The sequence below is a fragment of the Uloborus diversus genome, chromosome 8 (assembly GCF_026930045.1).
Source record: "Uloborus diversus isolate 005 chromosome 8, Udiv.v.3.1, whole genome shotgun sequence".
Classification (NCBI taxonomy): domain Eukaryota; kingdom Metazoa; phylum Arthropoda; class Arachnida; order Araneae; family Uloboridae; genus Uloborus; species Uloborus diversus.
In genome coordinates this window covers 143,089,159-143,113,717 of record NC_072738.1, presented here as the reverse complement: position 1 = coordinate 143,113,717, position 24,559 = coordinate 143,089,159, and the positions used below count along the sequence as shown (strand labels likewise).

Here is a 24,559-nt window from a genome sequence, read left to right as displayed (position 1 = left end):
TATGCTTCACTTTGCGCTTTCGTTTCTAAATGAATACTCTTTCGTTCTTTATACTTATTGCTGTTTTACTTTTACGGGTAAGGATGAAGCTCAATTTTTAATGACGTCAAAGCGGTGTGTTTTTGAGTTCTTTCAGTTAAAACAGAAAACAAAAGAAAGTAGCGATTGCTTCTCACAATTATTACTGACCCAGGCAACGCCGGGTATTTTTGCTAGTTATCAATAAAAGAGGAATTAAACATCGTTTTTCAAACAAAATGTTTTCGATTTGCACACTAACCGAAGATCATATAAGCTTGCAAACATCAGTATATTAATTATTATCTACCAATTACGTTTTTTAACACATAATTAAATTTGTGTTCGTAATGTCCATTTGATTAAAATGAAAATTCCAAAGGCTTATATTACAATAGGATAAATTACTGGAAGCGTAATCTTTAAACATGTGTAATAAGACCTGACGACATGCCTTGGGAAATCTCAAAAAAATTCTACCAATTTGACTTTTTATGGTGCAGATTTTTGGATGAACAGTTTTGTATAGCAGGTGAAATAATCTTTCCTTCTCTGGCAGCCGCCCATTGCTTTTCACAAAATGAAGGTCGTTTCAGTAAAAAGTATGTGCTAATCGCGACGACATCCTGCTTGCCGATGTGAGAATTCATCATTGAGCTATTAATTGACGGCGCGGCGTCGAGTTCACTGATCTTAGAAGATTCAGCTCTTTAGGAGCACCCTCTTTCCCATCCATGAGGTAAACTGGGGGCATGAACTTCAATCTATATAAAATCTGCATCAAATGAATAATAAAAATTAATTTAACAGGTTCGTGTTTGGACTTTCGCCAAGCTTCATTTTTTCCTCACTTTCCCCCATCTGAGCCTATATTTCCTAAGTAAATAGTATTTCCCAGTATATGTTTGCCCAAAGGATGATATTATTAACTAGTGCTACCAAGTATCGCAGCCAACCAACCGCCTTGTTTAGTTGACAGAGAAGTCAGACTGTGGATGGGCAGGTTCTGGGTTAGATTCCCGTGTCGGGCATGTTTGTATTTTCTCTCTCCTGTCCTTATCTTTTCTTTGTGTGAATGTGTTGTTATGCCGGAAATGTTTGCCTGCCTTATAAACGGGTCTTTATGGCATGTGTATACTGTGGAAGTCGGACTTCACCAAATTATGTTATTGTAAGGCTCTGAGAAGTTGAGCTCCGACTCTGGCAATGCTTGTCTCTGTTTCGGTTAATAGGGAGATGTAATTGGCGCTAAGTTGAGTTGGGAAACTTTCTTAGTAGCTTTTCAAAAATATTCCAACTAAAATCCGAGCCAATAACGCGTCTATTTTTCACTAAATTCTCCTAAAACAGATCAACATGGTCAAGGTCACAGCTCAATTAACCAGAGCTGCACTATATGGTTGGGAAAATGAAGCAACTCACCCGAAATTGCCAGCCTAGCTGGCACAACATAACAACAACAAAAACCAAGTATAGCTTGACCACGAAAAGAAGACGGATGACCTTGAAGCAAAAACATCATTAGTATCATTTGTAATAGACTGTTAGTTATTATTTTGAGATAGATAGGATTCGCGAAACCATGCCTCTTGCCATTCGGTGCTTTCTGGCAGATTCTACCTATTACAAATGATACAAATGAAGTTTCGCTTCAAGGTCAGCCGCGTTCTTTTCGTGGTCAAGCTTTATCGATCTAAAGCAGGGGTTCCCAAACTGGGTGACGGAGAAGATGAGGGGTGCCACGAGGTGTCTATCAATAATTGAGGCAGTGAGAAGCAAAGGGATGTAAGTGGCAAAATTAAAAATTTGGAGATAACCAGTACACATGGTAGAAAAACTTCTCCTCTGTCTTAGGAAAGAGATATTTCTTTTTATATGCCATTTAATTAATGTTTAATGCATTGTTAAATGAGGAATAAATCTAATGCATACATAGATTATTTAGTTGCGGATATCGATGTACTAACTGAAATTGTTCGTGTACGTTCTTGTATTAGAAGTGCCATAGCCATGGTGCCACCTTGCCATTGGTGACTTTCTCCTACCACGCTTCTGGTCTTTTGTGTCTTGCTTCGTTCATGGTCGACTCTTTTATTCATTGTTAAAGTGGAAGGAGATAACTATTTTAAGTACCTTTAAATTACTTGTTGAGAATTATCGCTTTTGTTTTACATATCTTTATTGTTACTCCCATAGAAAGAATCCCTTCAACCTCGATAGAACTGTGTCCAAACGTTCTTGATACTTAATACATCTTGTAATGATTTTAAAAACAAATAAGGTGTAGAATTATGTTCAAAAGACTTACATTTCAAATTGGCTGTCCCAAAGAGGAATTTTCATGAAACATACGCACTTACTGAGAAACTAAAAAGAGAAACATAAAAATTGACTATATAGTAATGAGGCGTTTTTAGTATAGACGTGGGAGTAATAGACATTATTTCATCAATTTTTTAAAAAAAATTTTGGTGATGTGTCGGTAGCGGACCTCTGTTATGCACAGGAATTATTGTCTACATCCGAAAGTAATTTGATCTACCGTATATATACAAATACAAATACAAATGTGACGACCAGCAACAGGCTCTGGGCCCAGCTAGGCTCGTCCTAGTCAATTAATTAGTCCCCAATGAAGATCAATGGCCCTCTTAAAGCTATCCACTCCCTTGCTCATTACCGCCTCTTCCGGTAAGCTATTCCAAGTGCCCACGACCCTGCTAAAGTAGTAGTTTTTCCTGATTTCCAAGTTAGCCTGAGATTTAAATAGCTTAAAACAATGACCCCTTGTCCTGCTTTCCCCGTAAAAATTTAATCCATTTACATCTTTCATTTTGATAAATTTAAATAACTGAATCATGTCCCCTCTGACTCTCCTTTGCTCCAGGCTATACATGTTAAGCCTATTAAGTCTGGTATCATAATCTAAATCTGAGAGTCCCCTTACTAATTTAGTTACCCTTCTTTGAACCCTTTCCAATATAAAAATATCTTTCTTCAGATAAGGCGACCAAAACTGAACAGCATACTCCAAATGAGGTCTTACTAAACTCCTATATAAAGGCAGAAGAACTTTCTTAGATTTGTTTGAAATAGATCTATTGATGAACCCAAGCATTTTGTTGGCTTTGTTACTAGCAATACTGCACTGTTGACTAAACTTGAAGTCCTGATTTATAAAGATACCCAGATCCATAACATTTTCTGCCTGAATTATGACTGAACCCTGTAAATGATATTTCATACGCTTATTTCCATGACCTAAGTGTAGCACTTGACATTTCTCTACATTAACTGCCATACCCCATTTATCTGCCCACTTAGTAATATGATCTAAATCCTCTTGCAGCTGTTTTACTTGTTCTTCATTTTCGACAATCCCCATAACTTTTACATCGTCAGCAAAACAATTCATGCTTCCAGAAATATTTTCATTGATGTCATTCATAAATATAATAAACAAAAGAGGCCCTAAAACTGATCCCTGAGGAACCCCACTTAAAACATCACTCCAATTAGAATGATTTCCTCTCACAACTACTCTTTGCTTCCTACCAGTAAGCCAATTTCTAACCCAAAGTAAAGTTTTTCCTCCTATTCCAATGTCAGCTAACTTGTTGAGAAGAGCAACATGCGGTATCTTGTCAAAAGCTTTTTGAAAATCAATATAAACAACATCCACACATTTTTTGTTATCTAAAGCTGAGGTAACCTTGTCGTAGAAATGCAATAAATTAGTAGTACAGGATTTACCTTTCCTGAAACCATACTGCAAACTAGTCAACAGACCATTTGTCTCTAAGAACTTCATGATCTTAATTTTGATCAAAGTTTCGAAAATCTTACAAATCACCGAAGTCAAACTTACAGGTCTATAATTCCCAGCAATACCTTTAGACCCCTTCTTGAAGAGTGGCGTTATGTTAGCCAGCTTCCAGTCCTCTGGCACCGTCCCCGAGTTATAAGAAGCACAGGGCCGATCCTAGCAGGTGTGCAAAGTGTGCGCCGCACAAGGGCGGCCAAAGCAAGGGGCGGCCGCAGGCCGCATCATATAGTTCTTATAATCAAGCAAAATTCCTCAAGAATTTCTCACAAGATAACTTATAATAAGTAGATTATAAGGCGGCCACTAATGTTTACCCCCCCCCCCCCAAGCTTTTACAGACCTAAACAATGAAGAACATATTTTATTTAAATTATTAAAAAAAAGCTATATTGATTAGATACTCTCGCAAGCATTTCAAACAACAACTATGTAACAAAATCTGTGTTTAAATATCGAGGATGCGTGGAGAGAAAGTGGAAAATTGCGACTCCCTTGAGAGTAGCATATATGAATGACGAACAAAAATGTTGTACTTTTCCCCCTTTACGACAATTTTTTTATTAAAATCTTGAATGAACTGCCCGGAAGGGTAGGTGGCAAGGGCCAAGTCCTCCACAGGTAAGAGGACAGGGCCCTTGCCCCGGGAAGCAAATTTAAATGTAGCTCCAAAATGAAGATCCAAAAGGATGCCATGACCTCCTTGACGAAACTAAAGAAGGCTTAAAATTGCGTTTCTAGGACTTTACTTTCAGAAAATTTCGCTGATTGAACCATATCGATCTTAAAAACCCAATTAAATCTCTGATTCACCTCTTCCACCTTAACTTAATCAAACATAGCCTAAAAATGTTGGCTCCAAAACCCAAAACGTGTTTTCAGACGACAGCCCTTCCTATCATCAAAAGTCATATAAAATTGCTTTGGCATTTTTCGAAATTTTTGCGGTGGAGAACCCCGAAATCCATTCACGAACATTACTACCAAAGACAGTTTCAATTAGCGTCTTTAGAAAAGCCCCTAATTCCATCCTCAAAAAGCCCCTATACCCCCCCCCCCCTTCATCTCACTTAACTTATTGAAAAACAAACTAAAATTGCGTTTTTCAAACATCAGTTTCAAGAACTTTTGGGGAAAGACCCCGGATCCCCCTTTTCTCCAACGCAATCACTATACATGAAAATTTCGTTTTTAGACGATTCCGTGGAGCTACAGCTTTCTGCTTAAACTAGCCTAAAATTGGCTTCAGTTTCAAAAACACAGTTCGTGAGGGCACACTGAACCCTCGCCCGCTCTTCGTCCCATCGTTATCAAACAATGCTTAAAATACGATTTTGAGACTTATTTTTCTAAAGAATTCAGGAGGAGAACTGCCAGGCTTACGTAACTTTTTACGGTGGTAGGACATATCCATCAATCGTCGAGGTGAGGTGGACAAAAGTCTATAGTTACATTTTTCAGATATTAATGTTGAAAAATATCCGAACCGTAGAAGCTTCCCAGTTTTGTTAACGTCACCAAAGATAATATAAAATTGTGATTTTAGAAATATCCGCTTAAGAGCTCCAAAACCCTTCCTTCCCAAAAATAGCGTATAATGGATTTCAGTTCCGAAAAATATTTTGTTTCGGAATATTTTCACGTTTCCCCTATTGTTTTCAAATCTAGCCAAAAACGGGTTTTTGAAAAAAATAGTGCCGAGAAATTACCGGAGGATAGCCGCGAGATCCCCTACCGTCACCCCTAAATTTGCGTTTTAAACTTATATTTCAAAATCTTTCGATGGGAGACGATTGAATCTCCCTCCCTCTTGCAACGTCAACAAAGGTAACCCAAAATTGCTGGTTTAAAATTTCAGTTTCGGAGATTTTTCGGGAAGAACGCCGATCCTTCCTAAGCTACGGTCTTAAAAAATAGCTTCAAATTTATTTCCATTTTGAAAGAATTTTAGGAAAGAACTGCAACATTACTTTCACCTAAAGTCTCGAAAAAGTTCCTAAAATTGCGATATTTGATGTCAATTTCGAAGATTTCTACATGCACCTTGAATATACTTGACTCTTTTGTCCTTGCAACCAAACACAACTAAAGATGAAATAAAAATATTTTTCATACGCCAATTTCGACAATTTTCTTGGAGCAATCCTCCTCCCTTGAACCCCTGACACCTTCCCCCACGCTTCCCCTTCCTTCGTCCCTTTTCTGATGTCACCGAAGAAAGACCATAAAATGCGTTTTTACGACTAGTAAATTTTGGTATCTATTACTTTCTTCAAAGATATAAATTGTACCTAAGAAGTTTCTTATTATAAAAAATTTCTTCTTTTTATAAGATCATTCTTCTGTTCCTCTCTTCTTTTTAAATTCGAACTTGGCATAGAAATTTAAAGAAAGATTTATATAGACGTCAAAGATTAGTCAAAATATGCAAATTACACTTGAGGGGCGGCACATTAGGTCTTTGCACACGGGCAGCCGACACCCTAGGATCGGCCCTGAAGAAGCATTGAAAATATTCAAAATAACATCCACTAATTCCTCTGCACATTCAACTAAAATTTTTGGATAAATATTATCTGGTCCCGGAGCTTTAGTTGCTTTAATCTTTTTCAAATGAAATAAAACCTCCTCCCTGGAAAATACAAAATCCTCAAGCTGTATAATAGCTTGTGTCTTGTTAGTGTCAACTGTTGAGATACAGTTATCGTTAAAAACACTGGAAAAAAAGTTATTTAGAACATTTGCAATATCCCTATCGTTTTGGATTAAATTTCCATACTCATCAACCAAAGGCCCAATTTGACTGTTTCGAGCTTTCCCAGAACTCGCAATTGTACTCGCATATACGTATTTTCCTGCGTATTATCCGCGGGTGGCCTATAATCCGCAGGTCCTAAAATCGGCCTGAAGAAAAAAAAGCTTTGTATAATCCGCGGCAGCGTATAATCTGCGGATAATACGATGTAAAAAGATAAAGTTTGAATTTAACATAACATTTGAGCAACTAAACTAAAACCGTGAAAAAGTAATTATTTTGAAGGCATAATCAAAATTTATCTGAAATATAATCTAAAATGTAATGATTTCTTCTTCAAATCATGATTATAGTACGCTAGTTACTTGAAAAACATAGAGACAAGACAAAGGAGCAAACGGTCTAATCTTGTGCAAATGGCTACCTATTTCACTGTAATCTTGCTTATTTTACATGACCTGAATCGCCAAGAGGAACATTCCAGCAACGTAAAATAACCGACATACAGGCAGGCAGCGAAGAAGAACATGCATGCTTCGTAAAATAAACAACATTCAGTCGGCGTACGGTCTCGATCGGTGAATCCTACTGTAAAAATATTGAGGTTCAATGCGTTGGTGTTATGGGAGGAAACAAAAATCACAGATAATCCGCGGCTGCGTGTAATCCGCACCTCATACACTTTGCCTTTTTTAGCAGATAATCCGCGGATTATACGCAGTAAAATAGGTAGGTAGAGAAAATTAGTATAAAATCCGTACAGGTTAAAAGATGATGATTCGACCTATCCGCGAGACTGAATTTCTGAAAACTTTTGTCAAACAACTCTTTGAAAAAATAAAATAAAAAAACACCCGAAAGCGTAAACATTTTCTCTAATACTCGCACATTCTGTTATGATATTACTTTGTCGTCTGATTGTGAAATAAAGACTACATAATTACAGTAAAAGACCGACAACGCGAAATTGCCGTATTTGCGAATTTCCCAATAGTTGTTCACATGGAAATTAACTCTCATTTTTAAAAAAAAGAATGTAAATGTCAACAGCGCGATACCTTCTCGATATTAATTCAAAACAAAGGCCGACACCGAACCCTTTACAAAAATCGCGATTTCAAAAACGAACCTTTTTTGTACAAAATTAAAAATCTCGCGTCTTCAATCATAAGAATGTTTACTGCAGTCAATTTCCCTTTTTTTAAGACGTTTATTTTCAAAAATCGCAGTAAAAAATTCAGTTTTTTTTTTCCAGAAAGTATTTTACTTGACTTATACGCGGGTTTTCGATTTTTTCCTCGATTTTCCTTCTAAAAGTAGGGGGGAGGGGTCGACTTATACGGGAGTATAAGTACTTAGTGAATACTTAGTGATGCGTGTCGATGATAAAAACTAACAGAATACGCTTTATAGATGTATTTTATGGAATAAGTTCGAAGGAATTATTGTGCAAATTTTAAAATTAAATTATTATTATATTATTATTTCTATTATTCCTTTAAATGTCCATCTCATCCAGAAAAGAAAACAACTTATTTTACTTTGACAGATAGATCTTTTTGTTAGCAGGGGGGGGGGAGGCTTGTATGTCATTGCTTGTTTATTATTATTATAATTATTATTAGTTGATTTTCTGTGAATGTATTTTAAATTTGTTACGCTTTTTTGTGTTAAATAAGAACACCTGTTTCATAACTTCGCAAACAAAATGTCAAAGATAGAAAAGCATGCAGTGTGCATAAGTGCATAGCATGCTGTTAAAATACATTTTTGTATGGTAATTACCATATTTGCCATGACCTGCCCTTTGCCCTAGGTATGCCACTGTTTACATAACGCTTCTTTTTTAGCCTACTTTCCCAGTAAAAGTCAGAAAAAGAAGAAAAAAGCATGAAAGAAGGCTTAATGCATCTTAAAAATATCGCAAAAAACAAAAAAAAAAGTCAAAAATAAATAAAATAATTAAATAAATATTGAAAAATTAAAAATTGGAAAGTAGGGTATTGAGATGGGGAAAAATGTCTGTCGGTCTGTCTGTCCCCTCTCCCCCCTAATAACTTTTGAATGAATAGTCCGATTCGAACAAACTTTTTTTTGTTCGAAAGATCTCGGCGAGGACACCTCATTCCCATGTTTCACTTTTTGATTTGAACTATTTTTTTGTTCAATTTTGAACAGTTCAAAAAAACTTAACATTAGCGCCTACGGGGAAATTCAAGATAATTCCGAACTGTGAGGCGAATTTGCTTCAAACAAACTTTGTAGGAAAAAGCTTTTGATGAAAAACTTGTATATAAAATATCTTTTTGATTTGAACAATTTTTCGTTCAATTTTGAACAGTTCAAATCCCTTAACATTAGCGCCTACGGGGAAACTGAAAGTCAATATAGATTCCGTACTTGAAAGCGGATTTACTTCAAACAAATTTTGTTGGAAATAGCTCTTGACGCCAAACTCCAGCCTTCGACTCCGAAAATTTAGGGGCACCTGACTCCGACTCCTGTGCCCGACAATTAATCGGACTCGGACTTCGTAGCTTTTGCAAAAATTTATGCACGGAGGACAAATGACTGACTCCGATTCTTAGATATTCGACTCCGACTCCTTTACCCCAAAATGAAATTGACTCCGACTCCGCAGCTATGGTTTTGACTGTGAAATAATTATTGTTGATATGACTTGTTTTTATTTTTACGCTCAAGTTTTAATTTAGGTATTCAGTTTTCGGCGAATAAACTCGAAGTCATTTATGTTTCTACATAAAGATATGCGCAGATGATTTTTTTTTTTTTTTTTTTGACAATGAAAGTTATTTCTTTAAGTTGACATTTTATTGTTTTTATTTATTTTGGTAAGGGCATTAATTCATTTAAAAAATTCTTTTTTCAACAGGGGAAAAAGAAATTATTTATTTATTTTTTTTTTTGATATGATGTATTTATTTTAATGAGCTTATTAATTTTAATTATTATTTTTTCGTTTTGAAAGCTGTTAAAGATTTTTTAATGGAAAAAAGTGTATTAGCTGCTTTGTTTAAAAGGTGCTGCTATTTTTTTTTTTCTTTCTTTACGCATCTAATTTTTTTAGATGAGTGAGGAATATTTTATTCCTAGAAATCAGCTTAAAGTATTTTAAAAATATGTTTGAAAAAATTTGCGATTTTGGCTATTTTTGAGAATATTGATCAGGTACTAGAAAGTAGTTGGGTATACGGGAAAGTAGGCTCGTCTAGTTCTAGACAGAACTTCTTGTTAACCCTCCACAAAGTGTTTGATGACCTATTTATGTAAAGCTACAATTCATGATGGATTATTCTTTTTTTTTTTTTTTTTTTTAATGAAGAAAACGTTCTTGTTAAAATAACAATTGCTATTTTATTTACCAAGTTGAAAGTACTGAAAGTCTTGAGGTTAACAATTTGTTCTTTTTCAGGATTACCTGATCCGTTTTGTAAAGTCAGTGTTGATGGATCTGGTCAGTGCCATTCTACCGAAACGTGTAAAAATACCCTTGATCCGAAATGGAATCAACATTATGATTTGTAAGTGTTTTCGTGGATATCATGTCTTTTCTTTCCAGTGTCTGTTAATCTGTTGATGATTTCAATTGGCAGGACGCAATGCCCTGCAGCCATTTTAAAGTACTGTGTAGGTTTTTCAATTGCCATTCTGTTATGCTTGCCATGAGAAACCCCAGTGGCGCCGATTCGGGAGTGCACGGGGGGGGGGGACTTCCCCCGCATATTTTTCATCATCCAAGATTGATTCCACGTTAAGATTTTAGTTTTAAACCATTCTGGGTGAGATTACCCGAACGTCAACAAATATTGTTTAAAATTTCAGTTTTAAAACTTCAATTTAAAAAATTTTCTGGGAGCAAATCCCTGGATGCACTTCCTCCTTTTTTTAAATTCAAAGATTACCTGAATTTACATTATAAAAGTTTCAGTTTGAGGGGGGGAAATCAGCAAAAGAATCCCCCAAGGTAGCGTTTTTAAAGCTCCAAAAGTTGGGGGGAAAAAACGGTTTTTTTTCCCTTTTTTTTCTGAAGTCTTCAAAGGAAGTTTAAAACTGAGTTCTTAAGATTTTATCAGTTCAAAATAATAATAATAATAATAATAGGAGAACCTCTGAACCCTTTTGTTCCTTCTCAATTCAGTAAAAGAGAAGTCTGAAATAACGTTTTAAAAGACGTTTAAAAAACGTTTTAAACGTCGCAAAATTTCTGGGAGCGAACCGCTAACCCCTTGCTCTAAGTTTGCTAAAGATTAGTAATGGATTTCGGGGGGGGGGGGGGGGGGGTCATATGTGCAAGGACCTTCCGTCTCAGGACGGATTTCCGTCTTGGACAAAATTTCCGAGACGTAGGTCGGGACGGAAAGAACTTCGATGACTTTCCTTCAGTTTTTACTTAAAAAAGAAAAATTGAGTATTTGAAAAATATGCTTTAATTACTGAACCGTTTCATAATTTACATCGACATTCTCTCGATTTTGGGCTTGTTTTTGTTTTGTTTGCAACATGCTTTTGTAGGAGTGGCTTTTAGACTCGCGCCGTTTGACTTGCTTTAGGTTGCTGTGTTATTTCCATTTCACTGGGCATTGCAGACCGCGGAGTTGCTCGAGGCCTTCGAGTTGCTCACCATTCTCCCTAATTTATCGTCTGTATTTGAAAAATTTAGCCTTTTTTTTTTTTTTCATTTGCGGATTTTTTGTTTTGCAAAAAATGTCTTACACTTGAATCTGAATCACCGATTGAGTGATTGCTGACGGGATGAAATGTGTACGCCACAGCGAAGGGCGTCCACATACCCGGCAAAACGGGAACATCAGGGACTTTAAAGAGTTTAATGAAAATGGGAATTTTGGAAAGAATCGGGGGGGGGGGGGGATTTCTAGCTGGTTTGAAACACCGATGGGCAACTGTTTCTGAATTTTTGACATGTTTCTGATAAAATATTCTAAGACTTGAGGAATTACTAAATTCCAATATCTTTCAATTTAACACTCGCTAGAATGGAAATATGGAAGGGGGGGGGGGAGAAAAGGAAACGAGAAAAAAATAGCGGCAGCACGAATTTGAGAAAAAACCGCTGCTCTTGAAAGGAGGGAAAGTCCGCAAATTAAGACACGATACTGATGAGGTTCTAAAACGTTTGTGTCTTGGACAATCTAAGAGGGGGGGGGGGGGTACTCAAGGGCTCCATAATAAAATATCGAAAAACTGAATTCAAAGTCATTTTTGAAGCTAGGAGTAGTTTGGGATTTTTCTTCTGCAAACTCTTAAAAATTTAAAAGTCAAGAAGTTTAGACTATCTTTAATGATGTAAAAGTGGGGAGGGGGAAGTTTAAAAAAAAATCTGAAACTGGAGTCTTAGAAACACTAATTTTAGGCAATCTTTTGTGAATGGATGAGAGATGGTTTTGGTGTTCTAACCTGAAAATGTTTTGTAGCTGATTGTATTCAAAACTATTTGAGGCTACACTAAAAGGAATTTGAGACCCTCTCCCGAAAAGTGTTTGTAATTGAAGTCTTAAAACTTTTAGGCTGTCGTTGGCAATGTCAAGAGGGGGGGGGGGGGCTCTCTTTAGGCGAAATTCCGAAATTGTAGTCGTAAAAGCGAATCTTTAGACCATCGTGGGGTTCGGGGTCCCCCTTCCCCGAAAAACAAATCCAAAGCTGAAGCATTCAGAACTCAGCTTTGGGTAATCTTTGAGAGACTTAAGAATATGGAATTCAAAGACTTTCTCTCGAGAAATTTTAGAACTTAAATTCTTAAAACTTCGGTGATGAAAAGGAAAAACCGTAAGTTTAAGTCAAATATAGTGAACTTAGGGGAAGGAGTTTGGGGGGAGCGAAGCTTTCTCCCCCGAAAATTTCGCCATGCTGAAGTATTGAAATGCTATTTTGGCTATTTTTGAGTGAGTTAAGAGTTAGGGAATTCGGAGGTTTTGTTATAAATTAAATACCAAGTTCAACATCATATTAGAGGTTTTATTAAACTAGAACTCCACGCAGCATACACGCTACATTGTAAACATATGAGTAGGTAACAAGGTGTTGCCAAACTAGGCTACAATAATTATGTGTTGCCACAAGAGATAATATTTCGTTAAATTATACCACATTCACCCCTCCCCAAAAGTCAGTTAACTAAGTAGCATAGTCATTAAGGTAAACAGGTGGTCGTCTCTGTCGACCACGAGAGGAAACGTTCCGGGCGGAATATGTTCCCGAGTCTATATCGGAGCAATCGGGGCTGGTTGGCTCAGACTCAGATGTATCCAGGTTTTCATCTTCACAAGGCTGCATGTTATCCAAAGGTTCAGGAGCATTTCTGGATGACACTGCTCTATGTTCAACATGTTGAGGGTTCATGGCATGTGTGTTGAGTCCACTTGTTGAATCTCCTCTGGGGGCCAAATGTCTAATGGAGACACTAGACTCACGTCCATCAGGAAATTTTACAAATGCGTAATCGGGATTGGCTTCAATTAACTCGTCTTCATGAACAATTGGATCATATTTGTTCTGTCGCAGATGGTTCCTCATTAAAATAGGGCCCGTCTGTGTTAACCATGAAGGTAAGCACCTACCATTATAAGATCTCCTAGGGTGGGTAAACATGCGTTCAAATGGGGTTGCATTTGTAGCGGTGCAAAGCAGTGATCTAATGGAATGAAGTGCTGGCTGAAGCACTCCCTCCCACTGCTCTGTTCCGACTCCTTTAGACTTCAAGGCTAAAAGTACAGTCTTCCATATTATCCCATTATACCTCTCCACTTGTCCATTCCCCTGGGGATTATATGCCGTTGTTCTACTTGTGGCTACACCTAAAGAGGTGAGGTAGGATTTTAGTTCTCGAGACATTAACGAAGCGCCTCGATCTGAATGAATATATGCAGGTGTCCCAAAGAGGGAGAACACATGGCTTAAAACTTTTACAATGGTTGCTGCTGAGATATCTGCACAAGGAAAGGCAAAGGGGAATCTAGAAAATTCATCGACTATAGTCAAAAGAAAACGATTTTTGGTTGTAGTAGGTAGAGGTCCCTTGAAATCTGTTTAGTCTCTCAAAGGGAGATGTTGCCTTTATTAGATGCCCTTCGTTCTTACAGAATCTAGGTTTTACCTCATTACAGCAGGGGCAAGCTTTAGTCACTCTATTAATATCATCCAATGTGAAAGGTAAGTTCTTAGCTCTAGTCCAGTGATGCATTCGTGTTATGCCCGGATGACATAATGCATCATGCAGTTTTTTGAGATTTGTCTCTGGATGGGTAGTTGCTGCAATCCTGGACATAGTGTCAACAATTGTGTTTCGAAAGCCGGGGCGGTAAATAATGTCAAATTTGAAATTTGCTAAATCGAGTCGCCATCTCATGATCTTTTCGTTTTTTATTTTACTTGAATGATACTGGTCGAACATAAAGGATACGGATTTCTGATCGGTGAGGACCTCAAAATGTCTTCCGATCAGGTAATGTCTCCAGTGTCGCAGAGATTCTACGATTGCGTAAGCCTCTTTCTCGACAGAGGAGTGTCTTTGTTCGGACGCGCTAAGTGTTCTTGAAGAGAAGGCTATTGGTTGTTCAGCTTGACTGACAGTAGCTCCGATGGCAAATTCTGAAGCATCTGTTTCTACTCTAAATGGGATATTATCCTCAATTGCTGAGAAGGATGCTTGTGCTATATCCTTCTTGAGTGAACTAAATGCTTTCACAGCTTCCTCCGAGAGTGGAAATGCCCCTTTTGTCACGAGAGGGCGAATTTTCTCTGAAAACTTGGGAATCCATCGGCAGTAATGAGCGAACATACCCAGAGTTCTTTGTAAAGAGGCCATGTCTTTTGGAGTAGGTAAGTTCATCAGTGGCGCAAGCCTGTCAGGATCAGGCTTGATAACCTTATCCTCAATCAACCTAATATTTTAATACGCTTTGTCGAGTAGTTACACTTATCTGGATTTAGTGTCAAATTATACTTCTTGGCTGCAATAAGAAATCTGTCCAAATTCCGGTCATGTGCTTCCTGGTCCTGGCCACACACAGTAACGTCATCAAGGTATGGATAGATGCCTTCAAGTTTTTCTTTCTCGATTACTTTATCAATGCTTCTCTGGAAAGCAGGGACTCCATTAGTTACTCCGAATGGAATTCGCTGAAAATTGTAAAGTTTTCCTGCTGCTTCAAAAGCTGTATATTGCTTATCAGATTCTAAGATAGGTACCTGGTGATAGGCACTTTGTAGGTCAATGGTGCTAAATACCTTGTATTGTGATATCTTTTGAATCAACTCTTCTATTTTTGGGAGCGGATAGGCATCAAGCATTATAAATTTATTAATAGTTTGTGAGTAGTCTACTACCATCCTAGGCTTGTGACTTTCTCCCTTTGTTATAAAAACCTGAGCTCGCCATGGTGAGTTGCTTGGCTCAATCACCCCTTCCAGGAGTAAATGTTTCACTTCAGCAGCAATGAATAATTTGTCCTCTTCTGTCTGACGTCTGGATTTGGTGATGATCGGTTTGCAGTCAGGTGTTAAGTTTGCAAAGAGAGACACAGCTGGAATTCAAGCAGTAGCCAGAGAGCAAATTCTTAGGGGCGTTTTGTCACCATGGAACTCTATTTCTACTGAGGAGTGACTATTTAGAAGATCATGTCCAATCAGGAAGTCGGCACACAGATTTCTCATAATAAGCACCTCCATATCAGGATATGTATGATTCTGCATCTTTAAGTTAGTATAGTCGCATCCGGTAACATCTGAGCTCAAGGATGAGTTAGCCATGGTTATTTTGCCAGCATATGGCCTCACATTTATTCCACATTTATCCACAAAACATTGGTTCAGAAAACTAAGAGAACTACCAGTGTCAATTAGGGCATTTAGCTCTATTCCATTAACTAATACTTTAGTAATAGATTTCTGGAGACACTGAGGCATAGATGAAATGGAAGCCAAAAGCACAACAGAAGTTGTAGCATTTGAGGAAGGACGTGCCTGTCTTGACTTACACACTCTCTGATAATGTCCTTTCTTCCCGCACCCTCTACAAGTAGCTTCCTTGGCCGGGCAAGAATTCTGCAGATGACGTTCGTTTCCGCAGAAAAAGCATTTCCCATAGCGGGCTGAGGCAACAGTAATCGACGGGGATTCTTCAGAGTAATCCTGTACATGCTCAACGGCAGCCACAGGAGTTGGGTTCGCTGTATTCAAGTACGACGCAGAATGCAATTCAGCTAGTTCAAGTGACCGAGCTTGGTCGTAGGCTTTTTCCAGCGTAATAGTGGCGTTTTCTAAGAGGCGTTCACGAATACGTGGGCTCCGGAGACCTCGAATGAAAGCATCCCGTATATACTCGTATTTATACTGATCTGCTGTTACCGCTTTAAAATCGCAATCTTTACTCATTTGTTTTAGTATTTAGAGGTATTCATTGATTGATTCTCCAGTTTGCTGTGCTCTAGATGCTAAACAATGTCTTGCAAAAATCTCATTTCGTTTCGTTATGAACAGAAAGTCAAGTACTTTGACGGCGTCAGAGTATTTCTCAGAGTCACTGATGTATCGAAGGACACTTGCAGAGACATAATTACAAAGTAGGTTCAGTTTATTTTCGTCTGTAATTTGCGGTACTTGGCTCAGGAAATTAGCAAATGTTCTCTTCCAGTGCTTCCACTTCGATTCAGCATTTGCGCACGTGGGGTCTACGTCGAACCTTTCAGGTTTTAGGAGTTGCTCCATTCGGCCAAATTAACGTTATGATCGTGCGAAAACTAGTTTAATAAATTGTTATAAATTAATTACCAAGTTTAACACCATATTACAGGTTTTATTAAACTAGAACTCCACGCAGCATACACGCTACATTGTAAACATACGAGTAGGTAACAAAGTGTTGCCAAACTAGGCTACAGTAATTATGTGTTGCCACAAGAGATAATATTTCGTTAAATTATACCACAGGTCTTGTCCGGAACATTTTCGAAATTGAAGTCTTAAAACTTTCTGTTGTCTTTGGCGATGTGTGGAGGGGAGTTGCTCTTTCGGCAGAAAAATAAATCTTAAACACAAACTTACACTGCCTTTAATAAACACAAAGAGGAGGGGGCTATTCCGCGCCCCAGCCCGAAATATTTCCATTTCTGAAATTTAAAGAGCTCTGTTTTGGGCTATCTTTGGATGACTTAAGGGGAAAGGGAGTAGGAAGCTTCTTTCAAAAGTTTCCGAAATTGAAGTATTAAATTTTAGGCGGTCATAAGTCATGTATGTAGGTAAGGGGGGTACTGTTCCTAGAAAAAAAAATTTGGAAACTGAAGCCTTAAACTCAAATTTTGAATATTTGTGGTGAATTCAGAAGAAGGGGTTCGAGAGTTCTCTCCCGATAATTTTTCGATGCTGAAATATTTAAAACGCCACTGTAAGCTATATTTGAGTGCCTTAAGAGGGATGTGATCCGGTGCCCTTCCTTCGGTGAGCATTCAGTTCCCCTATTGCTTTTTTTAAATTAATGAACATTGGAAAGTGTACCTTGTTTAAAAAATGTATCTACTTTATTGAAGTGCTTTTTTTATGGCTAATTTCACCATCTGCTATCTTATAAAAGAATTCTTTTTCAAATGAAGACTGTGTGGGGGAATTGTGCCAGTTTATTATCATTAGTCGCCCATACCCCCCTTTCCTTCTTTTCTGGTTTGTTGGTGCTACTTTATGTAGACTTTCCATTCATAACTGATTTATGTTGCAAAAGTGAAAATCTTATGTCCCAAGCGATTTTATTGCTGCATTAAATATGTTTACGATCGGCAAAAAACTAGTGGCGGGCAACCTGGAACGCTTTTACAACTAACATTATCCAACATCGTCTAAAATTGCGGTTTTGGAACTTCAGTTTCGAAATATTGCCGAAGGAGAATTCCTGAACTCCATCCCTTCGATAATGCAGTCAAAAAGCGTATAAACGTTATGGAAGATGGAGTACAAATTCGTTTTTAAAGCTTCCATTTCGAGGAGACTCCAGAGCGCTCCTCCGACCACCTTTTTCTCTAATATTTTTGAAGGTTGCCAGGAATTGTGATTTTGGGACTATCAATTTAAAATAATTGATGTAAGAGTCCCTGAACCCCTCCTTTCCCTGTACTTTACCAAAATGGCCTACCATAGCGTTTTTTGGACTTCACTTTGAAAAAATTTCCCCAGACCCCCCCCCCCCCCCCCATTGCTGGATTTTAGGTTTTTTGGAATATGATGTCAAAACACTTAAATTTTACAGTTTAAAGGCTTAAAATTTAAATCAAACACAGATTCCAAAACTAGCATCATTAAAATCTACAACATTTATACACATAAATTTTTCTTTAAGCCCCCATGCGGGCGGGAGAAGGGGGAGGGGGGCTGAAAATATTTTCTGTCTTGAGCACATCACCAAACTTGCACCCATGCATTTGTTCAAAAATTTTTAACTGTAGTGTTTCAATTTTATGCTACATTTAAAGTGGAAAATGTGTATCAATTTTGATAAATGAAAATGCACTTAATATAATATAAAAGTATTGTACCTTTAAAGACTGATTTAATTTAAAATAAATCATTCCAAAAGCAAAAACAAATGAATAATTTTAAATTGCTAATTTGATTTAAGTTTCAGTTCTACATAAATGGAGAATTAATTTCTTTCCTGATGTATAATTAGATAACTTGTTCTGGTAGCGGTGGTAGCCCTGATTAACAGGGTATAATATGAAGAATCTTGCATTTACCTTAGGTACAAATACAAGCCCAAGTTGTCTAAAATTTCATTACAAAGTACAATTTTTTCATGTGATTTTCTGCTGTGTTCATCACTTTGGTAACTGATAAATTGTATCATCATTAAAACTGACGAATGAAATTCCAATTTTTCCAGATATTTTTATTTTTTCTCTTCCAGTGCAAAGGATTATTAAACTTTGATTGCAATGATTAATTTTTATTTGGTTGTTTTTAAACAATATTGTTTATTTCATATGGTGTAACATTTTAGCAATAATTGTACTGCAATTCATATCCATGTAAATCCCTTTTTTATCTTTTTTAAACTATGTATTTTGTGTATAAAAATAGTTAAAGTTAAGTAGTAATAAAGTAATATAAATAAAGTATATATTTATTACTACTTAACATCATGATTTTTTTTCCAGGGTACTGTGCCATATTTAAATGAGTTTGTAATAGTAAGGCTAGTGTAATGTCTCATAAAATTAAAGAAAAATTGAAAAGCAACAAAATTTAAATTTAACATCTGAGCATTTTCACTTACTACACTAAAATAACTTTTGAATGAGATAAAATTAATACATAAAAGTTTGAATTAATTCTGTACTGTGTTACTATATAGTGACTTACATTCAATGTATGAAAAAAGTTTTTGTTTTCCATTATAGGAACAGTTAAATTTTTTACTATTCTGTTGCCAAATATTGAATACAGTCAATTTGTGATAACGCGAAGTTTTTGCCAAGTCCTGATCCTTTTGTCTTTATTTCCATGCTAATTATTCTCAATATCTCGAAATTAACTTCCTTTAACTCGAAGCTTTTTCCAAGATGACTCGAAATTTATTTCCAAAGAACGAAAAAAAAGAGAAAGAAACAAGTGACTATGAGAGAAAAAATTCAATTTATCTTGTAGTTCCTCTAGACCTCTAAAGCAAGAAGAGCACCTGTTGAGGTTAAGCCACTGTGCAATAAAGGAGTTAGTTACACGTGCGGAAATGAGTTAGCTTGTTTTCTTTTGTTGTACTGTACTATTTACACTTTGACATGTTGCTGGACTATGAATTTAGCTTTTATACTATCAAGTTGTCAAGCCAACTGATTGTACCTTTATTCAAAGGCTGACCTAAGTTAAGATGCATTCCCCTTCATCCTTTAGTTCGATTATTTGCTGCTAAGTTCCTGAGAGACAGAGTGAATTTTCTTTACTATTAAAGGATGTCTATGCAAATACTCTGTCAATGATATTAAAAGAATAATAGAAACTTCTAAAGTAGTAGGATCCATGAATCCAAATTTGAAACGAATGAAGATGTGCACCTTTCCTGCAGTAGAATCAGCTCTATTCAAGTCGTTCCAGCAGTATCGAAAGCAAAACCATGCTTTTGATTTTTTTTTCTCTCAATATTTTTGATTAAACTACATATTGTGATTAAAAACTTTTAAGTTCTGTAGTTTTGTCTGTTATATGTACATATTAATTAAAATATTTGAAGGTTTTTAATATTAAAATATCGAAAACTTAAACTAGCGGTAAGTCGAACTTCCGATAAGTCGAAGTTTTCCTTTGGTCCCTTTACATTCGAGTTATCGCAAATTGACTGTATTTGGTTTGTCTGCTGAATATGCAACATACCAAATACCAAATAAATATTCGGTGCATTTCTACTTTGTTCAAGTATTTTGAAACTTTGTTTCATATTTCCCCCGCTTACACTGATATTCTTTGTCAGTCTAGCTGTTTCAATCATTTGTTTCTTTGTCTGTCTAGCTGTTTCAATCATTTGTCATCTCTAAAGGGGAAAATAAATCTTTTTTCTTTTTTGATGAAATAATAGATTCTATTATGAGACATTTATTTCTCAATCCAAGTGGATTTTTTTAAGTGCCAACTTATTCATATCAAAACCATACAGCTCATAAAATTTTATTTTAGGAAGCAGATAAGCTTTTAATATTTGAAGTCAGGGGTCTGTCCAGGATTTTTCACAGGGTTCGTTTTTTGTGAAAAATAAAATAATTTTGTGAAAAATCAATTATTTTTGTGAAAAATCAAATAATTAATTTTTTTTTTCTTGTAAAAACGAAAGTTTAGACTCTTGAGATGGTGGAAACTGCATCATTGACACTTAAAGTTGAGTGTTTTCTCTCTTTTCTGTTGAGAATATCATTCTTGAGTGTTTTCTAGTATTTGAAGAGAGGGAGGGAGGCATCACTCCCTGGGGAGATGGGCACCCCTCAAGTATCAATATTTATCTACCATTCTACATCATGTTAAATTATACTAGAAATGTTTTTTGTATAGTATTTAAAATAAGTGTAAGAAAAAAAATTAGGCAGGGGTTCAGCATTTAACTTTTTAACCCAAGACACTGTTTAAGAGCACAGAGTTTCGTTCAAACCTTATAAACTCCGTGATTTTCACAAAAATAAAAAAAATACTTTATTTGTTTACCTTTTAATTAAGCATACTAAACATCGAAAATTCGAAAAATCAGATTTCCACAGCGGATGCAAAGAGATTGCAATCCTCAAAGTGAAGGAATCAAAAGTATAAAAACGGCTTGTAAAATAAATATTTTTGATAAAATTACTTTTGAATTGCATTTTAGAGTCCTATGATAAACATATCAATATCTGGACACAGTTGAAGCAAAAATAAATAAATAAATAAATAAAATAAAAAATAAACCATCGATTCAGCATTTTAATTATTGATTCATAAAAGAAAATGGAATTCCCCTTTGAAAACTTAAAATAAGCTTTGTTACAAAAAAAAGAAGAAACTTTTCATTTATTTGCATCCTAATAAAGCGAAGTTAGCTTGAAAAAAAGAATTAAATATGATTCTCATATCGGATGTAAAAAGATTGCGTTTTTCAAAATGTAGACATCTATAGAAAAAAATAACGGTAAATAAAAGTTTATTTAAAGTTAATTATCCTTTTTAGTATCGAAAAACCAAACCCATATAACTTTCTCCCAAAATAACAGTTTAACATCGCACCACCAGACACTAAATGGCGATAAGTTTAAATTTTGTAACCCTATCTGAAGCGATCACATCCGCCCCACCCATACTATCCTTTGTAGTTCTAAATTAATTTCGCTGTATATTATTGATGATTAAATCATGAGTGGGGAGAAAAGTGCTTACTACGCCTGTTCAGAGAATGTTAACGCTTTTCCAAAAGTTTACTACAACACCGCTGCATAAAACAAACAAGCAAAATTATAAACCAAACTGACTTTCAGCTGTTAATTTCTTTCAAAGAAACCAACAACAGGCATTATATTTATTTGGTGGTAGTAATTATTTATGGCTTGCAGGAGCATCACAAGAGTGCCGATTTTTTTTTTCCTTTTGCAAAATTAGCTGATTTTGTATAAGTTGATTCCTCTAATTTAACTTTAAATATGCTGTATTATTTTAATTTGAGATTTGCTCTTTCAATAAACAATTTGTGAAAGATCCGTTTTTGTTTACCAGAATTTTGTGAAGGGTCCGTTTTGGTTGATCGGATTTTTGTGAAAGGTCCGTTTTGGTTGATCGGATTTTTGTGAAGGGTCCGTTAACGGACCCAAATTTGCTCTGGCCAGACCCCTGGAAGTGTTAAATCACTTACCAACTTTTGAGACTTAGATGTCTTCTCATCTTAAAATCTTTTCTTTCCTCTTTTCCAACATTCCGCCTATGTTTGAAGTTCCGATCATACAAGAGTTGATCTTTACACAATAATGTGGGAAATAAGTATTTATTTTGAGAGAGCGTTACTGCTCCTCAAATTTCGATATTGTGGAGCAGTTCTGTAAAATTATTGAAAATTACATTTTCAACAAGAAAACAACGAAGTTTTGAACAATGACAATCAGGATTTGAAAATTCAAAAAGTTATATTTATACCATTAAAAAAATTAAAATTATTTGTACCCAGTTTATTAATAAAAAATAGCCATCTAAAACCAAAAAAAAATGTATTTATTTTTGATGCAAAATTTTTGATGCAATTTATGATATTGTATCGTGTTTCGTAAGTTTTTAATCGCAAACTGCGATGCAATACCGCTTACTTCCTATGCTGTTACAAAAGTATATGCGGTAGCAATGATCAACTGTCTCTTGTTCGCAGCACCTTTCATTCCTGTATCGTGTTTTATTCCTCTACTTGAAACAATCAATCAACAGGGCATAGAAGGATAAAAATATTGTAGGTTTTTTTCACAAAGGTATTTATTCATTTTCATTTCATAACAATTTACCATTATTCTAAACCTCTTGCTTGGTCTTGGACATTGCTTTTTAGAAAGTAATTCTGGGTGACCCATTTTCCTAGTGATAGATGTCATTTATTACAGCACCTTAACTTATTTCTATAATGTTCTAACCAGTATATTTTTAATTTTTAGATACATTGGAAATAACGACTCAATTACAATTAGTGTTTGGAATCACAAAAAAATACATAAAAAGCAAGGAGCTGGCTTTCTTGGGTGTGTTAGAATCATGACAAATGCTATCCAAAGGCTAAAAGATACTGGCTGTAAGTTATGAATGTTCAAATGGTTATTGTATGTACTATTTATTTATTTATGAAATCATAATTTCTTTGTGATGTCAGCAATTTATGTCTTTCTGGGTTTATAAATATTGCATTTTTTTCAAATTGTACTTAATTCTAAATTAATTTACCATTGAGATGGTTAGGCTGATTTTGTGTCAAATGTTGGCTCAGCACATAGCCTGTGGTCCTCAGCCAAGAAATTTGAGTTTGGGAAGCTGCCAAATTTCAAAGCAATCTACCCAAATTTGCTAAAGGCAGCCATATTTCTGTACCTCAGAACTAGACTGATGCAAGTCCAAAAATTGAGATATTCCGTTATTTTAGTGCATTGTATGTAGAAGCCTATTCAACATCAGGCCATGTAAATGCAATTCTTTAAAAAAAAATCCTTTTAAATTTTTTACCAGGGTTAAAAGAGGTCCCTTCCTTTGCATAGGCCAGAAAAAAGTTTTTCCTATCTCCAGTGAAATTATCATGTGACTTACGTCCTTCTGGCTCTGAGGTACAGAATGGGGTCGTTTCCAAAATTTTAAAAATATTTTTTCTGAAAGAGCATGCTTAAAAACATAGGATCTGATCATTTTTTAAATAATTTGACAAAGTTTAATATTATTAAAAAATTACTTGAATCGGTGCGCTTTAATTGTTTATGCTTCTGCCCATGACATCACAAATGATGAAATGCCATTCCCTGTTGCCATTCACAGACCACAATACTTAATTCGCATCTTTACTCACGTGTAGTGGCAACGATATGGTTGATAGCAAGCATAGAGCGCAATATTTAATTCACTTCTTGATTATCATAACGTGGAATCGCGGTAGAAAGATGCGGCAAAGTACATCATTTGTGACGTCATGAAGACCACGCCTTGTTTGAAAAATTGGACATTATAAAAAATTAATTCAAAAATAAGTGTTGGGAAAATGAAAGTATTTCCTGGGTTCATGTTATTTTTCTTTTTTGCTTACTCTATCAATTTCATTGACTAAAAGAAGTACTTTTGACTGAAGGAAACAACCCCATTATAAAGCAACTTAATGATGTTTAGGGATTAGGTTCTCAAGCTATTCTCTCTGTTCTCAGTTTTAAGTTCTGTAATATTTTTATGAGCTCCTAAGCATCGTAGCTCGTAGTTGCACATAATTAATTTCGTAAATCACTGTAAAATCCAATGACTATATTCAATGAACACAGATGGTTTATTCATTTTCAATTCAAAGCAATAATATTTATTTTTACTGGACCTAAAATGAAATCAAATCAATGAATAATGGAAGAATCATTGAATAACATTCTGATCATAACGTAAAGTGAGATGATGAAGTAGAATAATGTACATTTAAAATTGAAGTCCAGTGCTCTAATGATACAGTGAAATTTCTTTTAAACGAATAATAAATACAACAAAATATCTATCTCAACAAAATAAATTTTCTGTCCCTATTTATTTTCTTAATTTCAGTTACATTGCTTGAATTCTTTTACTACAAAAAAAAATTAGTCGTCCCTTGAACTTTGTTGTAACTAGATTCCACTGTATATACATTGAAGATAATTTATTTTCATTGCAATTGCAGATTGCTATTGTAACACATAATTTTTATGGAGGCAGTAGTTTTTCATCCTATTAAACTCAGAGTTCCC

General features: G+C 35.7%; 1 protein-coding gene across 1 annotated transcript in view; it reads left to right on the top strand.

The window, feature by feature from the left end:
- Nucleotides 1-24,559, top strand: part of LOC129228272 (E3 ubiquitin-protein ligase SMURF2-like) — a 170,650-nt gene that overhangs the window by 113,306 nt on the left and 32,785 nt on the right. Inside the window, exons 3-4 of the mRNA XM_054862941.1 lie at nt 10,030-10,138; nt 22,757-22,890. Coding sequence (XP_054718916.1) covers nt 10,030-10,138; nt 22,757-22,890 — 243 coding nt within the window. The remainder of the gene's footprint in view (nt 1-10,029; nt 10,139-22,756; nt 22,891-24,559) is intronic.